This window comes from Odocoileus virginianus, chromosome 6 (genome assembly GCF_023699985.2).
Source record: "Odocoileus virginianus isolate 20LAN1187 ecotype Illinois chromosome 6, Ovbor_1.2, whole genome shotgun sequence".
Classification (NCBI taxonomy): Eukaryota; Metazoa; Chordata; class Mammalia; order Artiodactyla; family Cervidae; genus Odocoileus; species Odocoileus virginianus.
Genome location: NC_069679.1, coordinates 88,050,251 through 88,063,035, shown reverse-complemented (window position 1 = coordinate 88,063,035; position 12,785 = coordinate 88,050,251). Strand labels below are relative to the sequence as shown.

General features: G+C 53.8%; 1 protein-coding gene across 2 annotated transcripts in view; it reads left to right on the top strand.

Annotated features, from left to right (window-relative positions):
• Positions 1-12,785, top strand: part of NRDE2 (NRDE-2, necessary for RNA interference, domain containing) — a 46,013-nt gene that overhangs the window by 25,733 nt on the left and 7,495 nt on the right. Inside the window, exons 1-7 of one of the 2 annotated variants that reach the window (XM_070469787.1) lie at positions 987-1,571; positions 1,686-2,136; positions 3,561-3,966; positions 5,417-5,550; positions 7,079-7,199; positions 9,319-9,494; positions 12,357-12,743. In XM_070469787.1, coding sequence (XP_070325888.1) covers positions 1,822-2,136; positions 3,561-3,966; positions 5,417-5,550; positions 7,079-7,199; positions 9,319-9,494; positions 12,357-12,743 — 1,539 coding nt within the window. In that variant the 5' untranslated portion in view covers positions 987-1,571; positions 1,686-1,821. Of the gene's footprint in view, positions 1-986; positions 1,572-1,685; positions 2,137-3,560; positions 3,967-5,416; positions 5,551-7,078; positions 7,200-9,318; positions 9,495-12,356; positions 12,744-12,785 lie in introns of those variants that run through there. The other variant, XM_070469786.1, reaches the window with a different exon arrangement.

Below are 12,785 nucleotides of genomic sequence, written 5' to 3'. Positions count from 1 at the left end.
GGCGAGGTCTATGTTTAGGTTTCGTTTTTTTTAAACTGACAGACCTTTCCCCCAGTGACTGTGCCGGTTGACACCCCCAGCGGCGTGTGGGGCCCGGCCCCTGCGGGCCCTCGCCGGGGCGCCCCTCGCCCTGGCCTGGCGGTCTGCGCTCCGGCGCGCCGTGGTCCCGCTTGCCTTTCCTCGGTGGCCGACGAGGCTGACCGCCTGTTACGTGCTTATCGGCCGCGCGTGTCTCTCGCGCCGCTTCTGCTCAGGTCATTTGCAGATGTTCTAGTTGGGTTGTTTGTGGAGCACACACACACGGCAGAGGGCCCTGTCTTCCTTAGCTTTGTACAGATACTCCGCAGTCATGCGTTTGGAGCTCCGGGGACGCCTACACGAGCCGGAAAAGGATTTTAGAACCCAGCCTCCTTCCTGTAGAGTAGAAAATAGCCAAATGTAATTTTATTTGACACACTTTGTCTCAGGATTAAAAAAAGAACCTTAGACCTCTCTGTTATCTTCTGAAGTAGACAGTAGAGAGGAAAAGGGCCTGGTCCCGGAGACGAAGGACCCAGTGTCACCTGAGGCCTCAGCGTCCTTACTGAAGAATGAGGCCAGGGGGGAGACGATGGCGTCCCCTCGCCCGTCACACGCGGTGTGGCCTGAGGGGACGCGATGACACGCCGTGAAGAGCTCGGGGGAGACAATGGCGTCCCCTCTCCTGTCACACGCGGTGCGGCCTGAGGGGATGTGGTGACATGCTGTGCAGAGCCCAGGGGAGACGATGGCGTCCCCTCTCCTGTCACACGTGGTGTGGCCTGAGGGGATGCGATGACATGCTGTGCAGAGCCCAGGGGAGACGATGGCGTCCCCTCTCCTGTCACACGCGGTGTGGCCTGAGGGGATGCGATGACATGCTGTGCAGAGCCCAGGGGAGACGATGGCGTCCCCTCTCCTGTCACACGCGGTGTGGCCTGAGGGGATGCGATGACATGCTGTGCAGAGCCCAGGGGAGACGATGGCGTCCCCTCTCCTGTCACACGCGGTGTGGCCTGAGGGGATGCGATGACATGCCGTGCAGAGCCCGGGGGAGACGATGGCGCCCCCTCTCCTGTCACGCGGTGAGGCCTGAGGGGACGCGATGACACGCCGTGAAGAGCTCGGGGGAGACAATGGCGTCCCCTCTCCTGTCACACGCGGTGCGGCCTGAGGGGATGTGGTGACATGCTGTGTAGAGCCCAGGGGAGACGATGGCGTCCCCTCTCCTGTCACACGCGGTGCGGCCTGAGGGGATGTGGTGACATGCTGTGCAGAGCCCAGGAGAGACGATGGCGTCCCCTCTCCTGTCACACGCGGTGCGGCCTGAGGGGACGTGGTGACATGCTGTGCAGAGCCCAGGGGAGACGATGGCGTCCCCTCTCCCATCACACGCGGTGTGGCCTGAGGGGGCACGGTGACACGCTGTGCAGAGCTCGGGGGAGCTAAGGTCTAGGAGACAGGCGTGTTCTGAAATTCCTGAGACGTAGATGAATGGCACAGTAGAGGAAAAGTCCTCGGACTTCTCTGAATAGAAACAGTTTGAAGGGAAGGTGAGTGTGAATATGTGAACTTAACTGGCGGAACAAGAGTGTCTGCTGGGCCTTCAGTCCATGGAGCCAGTGCGCGCGTTCTCTCGGTAACCTGTTTTCTTTTTCAAACATTAGATACAAGAGGAAAGGAGACTCCTGCCTCGGCCTCAACCCGAAGAAGCAGTGTGTGTCTTGGGAGGGGACTTCCACAGAAAAGAAGCGTTCCCACAAGCACATTGAACGCTACTTCACGAAGAAGAGCGTGGGGTTAATGAGCGAGGCCGGCCTTTCCGTCAGCAGGCAGCCTGTAGCTCTGTCATCCCAGCCGCTCTCCTTTATCCCGGTGGGGGGCGTGGACGACGCGGCTCCCCCTGCTGCCAGCTGGCTGAACCCGCTGGGGATTTACGATCAGGCCACAACGCAGTGGTTACAGGGACAGGGTCCTTCGGAGCAGGAGTCCAGGCCACCAGACTCACAGCCCGACCGAGAGAGCACGCTCCTCAAGGCCAGGGTGGAGGAGTTTAACAGGAAGGTTCGGGAGAACCCTCGGGACACGGAGCTGTGGATGGCTTTCGTTGCCTTCCAGGTAAGCGTCCCTGTCCCAGTTCTCCTGCCTGGGTTTGATGGCCCTAATGTTGGGCACTGGCTTACCCTGCAGTGACTGTTGAGCTCCTGTGAGGAACCCTGGTGCCGGGCCCCTAAAGGTTAGAATAGAGCCCTTGCCCCGAGTCTGCTCAAAGCCCAGTGACGAAGACTGATGTGCGAGGGGTAGCTGCAGTCGGGGGCAGGACACGCTGTGACGTAGAAGCTGGGGATGGAATGAGGGGGTGACTGGCCACTCGGGAGTAAGAAATGGCCTCCACGAGATGGTGAACTGTGAACAGAAAGGGGGTGGGTGTTCGCCACGCAGCGGGGAGGCGTTCGTGAAGTTCAAGAGAACACGCGGAGTGCACAGGGTGGTCGGCAGTGACATGGCTAGAGCTACCAGCTCCCTTTCTGAAATACGTGGATCTGTCTTTGTCCCGCTTATTTTTGGAACCACTTATGTAATTACCACATTTGCCCCACATTTGGCTGTGTTATTGGTAAAATCGGCTTTTCAGAAAAGATTTTCAAGACACTGCATGCTAGTTATTGATACAGAAATCTAAGTTTAAAATGACGGGGACTCTCGAGGTAGTCCAGTGCCTGAGTCTCCGTGCTCCACGTGCAGAGGGCTCGGGTTCAATCCCTGGCCAGGGAACTAGATACTACAAGCTGCAGCTGAGACCTGGCACAGCCAGGTAAATAAGTAAACCAGTTCAGTTCAGTCGCTCATTTGTGTCTGACTCTTTGCGACCCCATGGACTGCAGCACACCAGGCCTCCCTGTCCATCACCAACTCCCGGAGTTTACCCAAACTCATGTCCATTGAGTCGGTGATGCCATCCAACCATCTCATCCTCTGTCATCCCCTTCTCCTCCTGCCTGCAATCTTTCCCAGCATCAGGGTCTTTTCCAAATGAGTCAGTTCTTTGCATCAGATGGCCAAAGGATTCGAGTTTCAGCTTCAGCATCAGTCCTTCCAATGAATATTCAGGACTGATCTCCTTTAGGATGGACTGGCTGGATCTCCTTGCAGTCCAAGGAGCTCTCAGGAGATGAGAGAGTGGACAGGGCTTCCCAGGTGGTGCCAGTGCAGGAGACGTAAGAGATGGGGGTTCGTTCGATCCCTGGGTCAGGAATATCCCTGGAGGAGGAAATGGCAACCCACTTCAGTATTCTTGCCTGGAGAGTCCCATGGACAGGGGCGCCTGGCGGGCTACAGTCCATGGGGTCTCAGTGAGTCGGACGTGTCTTACCGACTAAACTCCCAACCCCAAACACAAGACCAGAGCTACCAACCCAAAGAGCAGTTGGTTGTGTGGAGTGAGCAGCCCTGTGGGCCTCGTAAGTCACTCCTCGAGCAGCGCCGACACCCTGGGCCCCCCGTTCTGCTTGCCTGTGTGAGTGGGTACTTTTGTTGTCAAGGACGAGGTCATGAGAAGTCCGGGCCTCTACGCCGTGGAGGAAGGAGAGCCGGAGACGCGGAAGCGGTCCCTGCGGCTGGTCCTGGAGAAGAAGCTGGCCATCCTGGAGCGGGCCATCGAGAGCAACCCGAGCAGTGTGGACCTGAAGCTCGCCAAGCTGAAGCTCTGCGCCGAGTTCTGGGAGCCCGCCACTCTGCTCAAAGAGTGGCAGAAACTGATCTTCTTACATCCCAACAACACAGCCCTCTGGCAGAAATACCTGTTGTTTTGCCAGAGCCAGTTCAGCACCTTCTCTGTATCAAAAATTCAGAGTCTCTACGGGAAGTGCTTGAGCACCCTGTCTGCCGTGAGGGACGGCAGCATCGTCTCCCACCCCGAGCTGCCGGGCACCGAGGAGGCCATGTTTGGTAAGAAGACAGCGACCCAGTCCAGTGACGTGGGAGGGGTGGGTCTTTCTTTTGGCTTCATTGAAAATAGTTTATCTTTGATTTATTTTAGGAAAGTCTTAAGTTGATAAAACTGATGCTTAAAAAAGGGTATTATGACTCCTTTTGATGACGGGTTCCCCCCACCACCACCCCCCGCGCGCCTCCCCCCCCCCCCGCCACCTTCTGGGCAGCGGGAGGCATTAAGCCAGTACAGTTCGGAAAATATCGCCAGACTAGAAGTTCCAACTTTTCCACTTGTTATTCGGGTAAATGCAGTCTCTTAACTGCTTTGGCTTTTGGTGGCCTTATCTGTTGAGATGCCCACATCTCACCCCATTGTGGGGGCTTAGGCGGTCACGCTTGCAGGGTGCCCTGGCTGGCTGGAAATCACTGAAAGATACAGGTTACTGGTATCATTATACGGTTAACATTTCCAGTAGGTCCCAAAGGAGACTAGACTATGTTACACATTTTGTGCAGTAATGAGATCCCAGAGACGGCGTGTTACCCTGGAGCGTATCACTCCTGACCTGCATGCTGGGTGACGGCGTGTTACCCTGGAGCGTGTCACTCCTGACCTGCATGCTGGGTGACGGCGTGTTACACTGGGCGTATCACTCCTGACCTGCGTGCTGGGTCTGCCCCTCACAGCTCCTGTGTGACCTTGGGCAGGTTCCTTAATGTGTGTGAGCTGTAGTTTCTCCCCCAGCAACAGCAGTCCAATACCTGCTTCACAGGAGGCTGTGCCTGTCAGCTGAGACGGTACATGGGGAGCCTAGCTCAGCGTCTGCCTCAGTAGCAGGCATTTCTTTGATCAAATCCCTGCTATTGAATATTGCTACTAATTTCTAAAGATAGAAGAAATACATTACTCTAGAAATAATAAACATTTGTGTCACTGCCTTAAAGGGGCTCATGTCTGATATTATGTGTTGATATGCTCAAACAGCTTAATAGTGTCTTGTAGAGAGAATTGAACCACAGTTTAAATGAACTGAAAATTTCAGACATGGAACCCAGATTTGTTTACAGCAGGACTGAGTCTGTGATGGAAATTGCTGGTGAATAATGCCATCTAGTGATCAACTGAGTACAGAGCTTGGCGATCTGATTTAAAAAAAAATCTACTGCGCCATCCTTTTCCCAGAGTTTTTCTCATAATAATGAGCTCAGAGTATTTGATAACCAATATCGTTACTATTTGTACTCTGTGGCTGTTTCCTTTAAAAATGAGAATAAATGTACTATGACTGCAGTATGTTACTTGGGTCCTTTAAAGTCAGGACCTGCTTGTCTCACCAACTGGAAGCTACGACAGTCGCTGGTTTCGGGGAGAAGGCGGCCGGATGCTGAGCTGCACACTTTGGGAGCTGGCCTCTCCCCGTCCAGGTGCTCACCAGGCTTGTCCCCTCTGCTCTCCCACCCTCAGCCCTCTTCCTCCAGCAGTGCCACTTCCTGCGGCAGGCGGGCCACTCCGAGAAGGCCGTCTGTCTGTTCCAGGCCATGGTCGACTTCACGTTCTTCAAGCCCGACAGTGTGAAGGGCCTGCCCACCAAAGGCCAGGTGCGTTTCCTGCCTGAGCCCCCAGCTCCTGTCTCCGCCCCTCCCTCTTTTAGGTAGGGGTGTGGGTAATAGGGGTTGGTGGTAGTATTTTCAAAATATTTATATCCTCCTTACATCAGTTGAGGGTTGTCTCAGAAATATCCTGGCAATCCTAGGAAAATTCCATCACAAAAGTAGTGAAGCATTGAGAGCTGAAAGACGTTCTCTCCACCTCCCCAGCTATAAAGACTCACTGATGTCCTTTTTTTCCCCCCTTACTATCAGCCCCTGTTTAAATGCTAGTTACCACCCACAACCAGGGAAGCAGTTATCATGCCTTGTATTTTTTTAAAATTTTTTCATAATTTTATGTTTTATTTGACTAGGTCTCTGTGCAGGCTGTTCTCTAGATGTGGCGCTTGGGCTTCTCATTGCAGTGGTTTCTCTTGATGTGGAACAGGGGCTCTAGAGTGTTTCAGCTTCAGTACTTAGAACCCCCAGGCTCTGGGGCGCAGACTCGGAAGCCGCGACCCCGGGCTCTGGGGCGCAGACTCGGGAGCCGCGACCCCGGGCTCTGGGGCGCAGACTCGGGAGCCGCGACCCCGGGCTCTGGGGCGCAGACTCAGGAGCTGTCGTGTGCGGGCTTAGTTGTCTGCCTGAGGCATGTAGGATCTTCTTGGACCAGGGCTCGAACTTGTGTCCCCTGCATTGGCAGGCAGATTCTTTACCAATGAGCCACCAGGGAAGTCGTATCATAGCTTTTAAACCGCGGGTCCGCTCTCCTGCCTCTGCATTCTAACCCGCATCTCATGTCTCTCCCGGGTTACCCTTTCCTCCACCTAAGACCTTGGCTGAAGTTGCAGTGAAATTACATGTTGGTGCTTTGTCAACACTGATCCTAATTTGGGTGATAGGGGACGGATATAAGAAAACCTTTTCCCTTTTTCCACTTAAGAAAACTCAGTTTTCTACTTCATGAAGAAGGTCTGGTAGGAGATGGACAGGGTATCTCAGTTTATGGTGGACTTTCCAAGGTCTTTCGTGACAGTCTGAGGTCTCCATCTTGTGGAGCTTTCATGAATGGCCTGCAAAAACTGTTTTTATCGTCATTATTTTTAACCTTTGTTTTCTGGACAAAATTGGGTTCAGGAATATTGGTTAGTATTGACATAACTGATTGTTAGTATAGTAAGCCAGGTAACACAGTTATTTTAAGACGTGTTTTGCTGTTTTAAGAACGGGCTGTACTACATAAGTGCCTCAGTCTCTCTGCAGAGCCTGGGGCGTGGTCAGGGGTCGGGGTCAGAGGTCCCCTCATCCCTGCCCCTTGACTGACAGTCTCTGTGATGGGAGGGGTTGCTGACGAGGGTCGGGGCACCGCCCTGGACTGAAGCCTGGCCCAGGACCAGTCCACGGCGCTTGAGGCTTCGAATACTCTGGAGCGCATGACCAAACCTCAATACATCTTCCCAACAGACGGTAGGGACTCGGAGCTTGTTGGCACAAAGCTGAACGTGGCGGCTAACCTCCATGTTTTACACCTCAACAGGTGGAGTTCTTTGAGCCCTTCTGGGACAGTGGCGAGCCCCGGGCCGGGGAGAAGGGCGCCCGAGGCTGGAGAGCCTGGATGCATCAGCAGGAGTGGGGCGGCTGGGTGGCCGTCAGCCCAGGTGAGGCGCCTCTCCGCGCAGAGGCTGCGGCCTCTTCCTCACGGGGTGTTTACATCCTGGCTTGTTTGTGTGTGTAAGCGATTCACCAGTGACTCAAGAACGTGATACAGATCCCAAAACCTCAGAAATGCATGCGGCGAAAGACCGGGGAGCGTAGGCTGTTCTTCCCCTAGACACCTTAAAGCAGCCCCCCACCCCCCGCCAAGAAGCTGGGGAGAAGGTACACCGGGAGGTTCTCTGCACCCTTCACCTGCTGCCCCGGGCGCGGGAGTCACTGCTGGTACGTCCGCAGCGTCGCTCAGATTCCGCCCGCGTTGCAGGCGCTCATTTCTGCCTGTGTCCGCTCAGCACTCTGCATTTACCCCGCGTGCGGCTTCAGGCAGCCCCCGCCTCCCTCGAGGCCCCCGTGCGCCCCCTTCTGTCCACCCCACCGCGAATCCCGTCTCCGTTTCCCTTCACTACTGTGTTCTCTCACCTGTTTATATAGGGAATCATACGTGATCCTTTTCAACATTTCTAGTTGTGAAACACACAATTTACCATTCTAGCCATCTTTAAGTATGCAGTTCAGTGACGTTAGTCACATTCAGACGCTTGTCACCCATCATCACCATCCGTCTCAGGTCCTCCGTCTCCCCCAGCGGCCCCGACCCCGGTTCAGCTCGCTCCCCGCTCCCCCCTTTGGCCCCCTGCACCGACTGCCACCCCTAGGCGCTGAAGAGCAGCGCATGCGCAGTCAGTGCTGCTTGTTCGACAGAGCGTCGTGTCCTCGAGGCTTACACGGCGCGGAGCATGTGTCAGTGTTTCTTCCCTTTTTAAGGCTAAATGATTTCCCACCGTATGCATATATCACACACACGACGCATCGCCTCACCTTTCGGCAGTTGTGAATGTACCGCTCGGACCGTGAATGTGCAAATACCTGTTTGAGTCCTTCCTTTCAGTTCTTTGGGAGATAGACCCAGAAGTGGAACTGCCAGCTCATGTGGTAATTCTGTCTACTTCTTTGAGGAACCTCACACAGTTTTTCCACATCAGCTGCACGATTTCGCATCCTCAGCACCAGCGCACCAGGGTTCCGTTGTCCTCACATCCTCACTGACAGTTGTTTTCTGTATAACTTTTGAAGATTGGCTTTTTCTCATCTGGCAGAATCCCCATGAGATCTCCACGTTGTGCGTTTATCAGCAGTTTTGTTCGTGGCATAGCTGTACCGTACTTTCTCTAGTGGCCTAGTGTAGGACACTTGGGTCATTGCTAGTTTTTGGCTTTTGTGAATAAAACTGCTGTGGGCATTAGTGTAAAAGTTTTTGTGTGAATGTAGTTCTTCATTTTTCTGGGATCAGCACCCAAGAATAAAATTTCTAGGTCTTATGGTCAGTGCATTATAGTTTCATAAGAAACTGCCAGACTGTTTTCTGGGTGGCCGTACCATTTTACATACTCTGTTTATTTTTAAATATTGAACTTTAATGGAAGACTCTTTTTTATTCTGCATGTTCAGGGTTAGGAAACAAAGTAAAATAAAATATAGGATATCTTGAATTGCCTCTTTCTTGAAAAGAAAAAGTGAACATGCTGATAATCATAGGGCCACTGGCTAGAAATTCTGGCAGCTTAAGAAAACCTAAAGCAGTGCTATCATTAAATGTCCTTTAGCATTCTGGAATGTGTTGTGCAGTACAGTAGCTACTAGCAACACATGGCTGTTTTAATTAAAATTAGTTGAAATAAAATTTGAAATTCAGTTATTCTACCGGCTATGATTCAAGTGCCCAGCAAGTCACATGTGGCTACCATATCACACAGAATTAGAACATTCTCATCATCACAGAAAGTTCTCCTGGACAGTTCTCTTCTAAAATAAGTCATTCCCATTTTTAATTGCTGTGATAGCATAAAAAATCATCTGATTCATCGGCTCACCTTCCTTTCCTGGGAACCTGACTGATTATGGGAGAGTCCGTAAATGCCATTGAGTGGCCCAGAAGGCCGGGCCTGGGTCACGTGTGTCTCAGCCTTCTGGGTGTGACCCCGTCCCTGGCCAAGCAGATGGGTTTAAGGGTTGAGGGCGGCGCTGTCCGCTGGTTCGGTTGCTGGAAGTTTCATTTTTGCCTAGATGACGAGGACGAGGAGCTGGAGGACGAGGAGCAGGATATCAGAGACAAGACTCTGCCCCGGTGGAGGATCTGGCTGGCCGCCGAGCGGTCCCGAGACCGCAGGCACTGGCGGCCGTGGCGCCCAGACAAGGCCAGGAAGCAGACGGAGGAGGACTGCGAGGATCCCGAGCGACAGGTGAGGCCCCCGCACCCCAGCGGCGCATCTCTGCTGTGCTGTGTGAGGCCCCGCCTAGCTCGGGAGTGGCTGACCCGCTCCCTCTCCCATCTCAGAAACGTCCTCTCAACGGGCAGGGCTGCACTGGCTGCTGGTGATGGAGGAGCCTCAAGGCGCTCACCCTGACGGTCCCAAGGAGGCGGTTGGGTCAGCCCTCCGGAGACTGGCTTCCAGGTTATTCAGTCAGTTTTCCACATTAAGCCTTGAGGGCTCAAGCTTGGAAATCATGGAGTCACTGTCCTAGATTTTTCCTCTGTGTCCACGTTCCCCGCTCTTGATCCTTGAAGATGCGTGTGTGTGTGACTCAGGAGATGGGGGCAGGAGGTGCAGGCCGAGTGGGGACAGTGGGTGACCAGGCCCATCCTCCCAGGGAGGAAGTAGCATTTATTGAGCTCTGGTGCGTGCCAGGTACTCAGGCTTCCTCCCTCAGGGCCTGGTGCCCTTCTGTATGGCTGGCAGCTCTGCAAGTTTCTGTTGTTGTTCAGTTGCTAAGTTGTGTCCGACTCTTTGCGACCCCATGGACTGCAGCATGCCAGGCCTCCCTGTCCATCACCAACTCCCGGAGTTTACCCAAACTCATGTCCATTGAGTCGGTGATGCCATCCAACCATCTCATCCTCTGTTGTCCCTTTCTTCTCCTGCCTTCAAATCTTTCCCAACATCAGGGTCTTTTCCAGTGAGCTGGCTCTTCACATCAGGTGGCCAGAGTATTGGAGCTTCAACATCAGTTCTTCTAATGAATACTCAGAGTTGATGACCTTTAGGACTGACTGCTTTGATCTCCTTGCAGTCCAGGGGACTCTCAAGAGTCTTTTCTAGCTCCACCATTCGAAAGCATCAATTCTTTGGGGCTCAGTCTTCTTTATGGTCCAACTCTCACATCCATACCTGACCACTAGAAAAACCATAGCTTTGATTATATGAACCTTTGTCAACAAAGTGATGTCTCTTCTTTTTAATACACTGTCTAGGTTGGTCATAGCTTTTCTTCCAAGGAGCAAGCATCTCTTAATTTCATGGCTGCAGTCACCGTCCACAGTGATTTTGGAACCTAACAAGTTTTACATTAAAATAAAGGAAGAAATTCTATTTTGATACCTGGAATTGAGCCACTTTTACAAAATACCAACTACAGTCTACCCCAAACAACGAGGGGGTTAGGGTCATCAGCCCCCAGCAGTTGAAAATCTGAGTATAACTTTGCAGTCAGCCCTTTGCAGCCAAGGTTCCATAGCCTCAGATTCAACCAGTCATGGGTCATGTGGTCCTGGGGGACATGCTTAGTGAAAAAACCCATGTGCGAGTTAGGGTCTGGGTCCACGGTGTGCCTGGCCTGTGACAGTCACGGGTACAGACCGAGAGGTTTTACAGCAGCTAGGCTCCCAGGCTCTGACAAAGCACGAGCCTTGAGATGGGGACTTTTCCTGTTTGCATCTGCGTCCCCAATGTCTAGACAGAGGGTGCCCCGTGACAAGGCCTCTGCCAGTCCTGGATGTCGAGCAAGCATCTGTCTGATCTGGGTGCTTGCACTCCAGCAGAGGGATCGGGATGGCTGAAGGCCCCAGAGGACTGGGGTGTCCCAGGAGAGGTGAAGGGGGTGGCTAGCCTGGGGTTAAGCACCCAGGATCAGGGAGAAGGAGAGAGGTGCTCTCTGGGCAGGAGGGAGCGGCCGGATTCCCAGGGAACTGAGTCTGCATGCGAGGTCCCCGCCCTGGCTGAGCCGAAGTTTTCAGAAAGTGGGTGGGGTTTGTCTTTGGTGTGTGAGGGTTTTACATGGCTGACCTCCAGAACTTCTTGAGGCTCAGCAATTTGACGATTTCCTGGAAGTTCATTCCTGGAGCCACGTACTGCTGTGAGCAATTTCTTATATCTCTTTGCTTTGGTGAAAACCTGGAGGAGAAAAGCTTTTTGATTAATTGATGGTTCTGATGGGTCGAGTCCCAGGTGGTCCAGTCTTATCGTGGTCGTGTTTTGATTTCCTCTTTGCTGAGGGCAGCAGACACCAGGCGGGCAGGGCCAGAGACAGTGTCGTCCCCGAGGCCTCACGGTTTAAAGCTGTGACGTGAAGCCAGTGGTGAGCACGGTTAGTATGAGGCCCTTATAATCGCTCCCAGCATGGCCCATTGCTCCCTCAGTCTCCTTTTTCCTTTGCTGCTATTTATATATTTTGGAGCATGTTTTTCATTTCCTGAAGCAATTTGGTACAAAGAAACCACAAAACAGTAACGTTCTTCTATCTTGAAATAAAAATTTTTCCCAACTGTAACTTATGAAAGTAACTATAAAAGCGACGCCGTGTGTTCTCAGAAGCGAATGCGATTCTGGATTTCCTGCAAATCCATCAGGCGACCTCGGCAGTCCCTGCTCTGGTGTTCCCTTCTGCGGAGGGCACCCAGGAGGGGTGAGACGCTGCCCCCTGCGCACCTGCCCCCCTCAGCTTGCCTCATCTCACAGAAAACCTGGCTCCTGTGTGTTAAAAATTGAGTAATGTTGGCGCACATCCATGTGAAGACAACTGCTGGGGGTGGTGAGGGGCCGCCCGGTGGCTCTGTGGTCAGGAATCCACCTGCCCAGCAGGAGACGGGCTCGGGCCCTGGTCCAGGAAGAGCCCACCCGCGTGGGGCAGCGGAGCCCGTGTGCCCTGGGGTGCGGGCTCTGCAGGGAGACGCCCGGCTCCACGGCTCGAGGGGAGCCCCGCTCACGGCGACAGAAGCGCAGCCCACACGGCAGCAAGGACCCGGCACAGCCACACACAGTTTACAAAGGCGGTGGGAAACGTCTGTCTGTTCGCCGCATTCAGTCACGCCGTCTTTGTCCTCGCAGGTGTTGTTTGACGATCTCGGGCAGTCTCTGATCCGACTTTCCAGCCCGGATCTCCAGTTTCAGCTGATTGCGGCCTTCCTGCAGTTCCTGGGGGTGCCTTCTGGCTTCAGCCCTCCCGCCTCCTGCCTCTATCTGGCCATGGATGAGAACAGCATCTTCGACAACGAACTTTATGACGAAAAGCCCTTGACTTTCCTCGACCTCTCCTGCTCCGGCGTCGGCTGTGTGGGCCGCATGGACCCTCTGGGTGGCCGGCGCTGGCCCCGGGGTCCCAGTCGAGAGGGCGAGGAGTTTATCCGCAACGTCTTCCACATGGTGCTGCCTCTGTTTGCAGGCAGGGAGCGGTCTCAGCTCTGCGTCTTCTGGCTACGGTACGAGATCACCAAGGTAACGCTGGGTCCCCCTCCCTGGGTGGGGACCTCAGCTCCT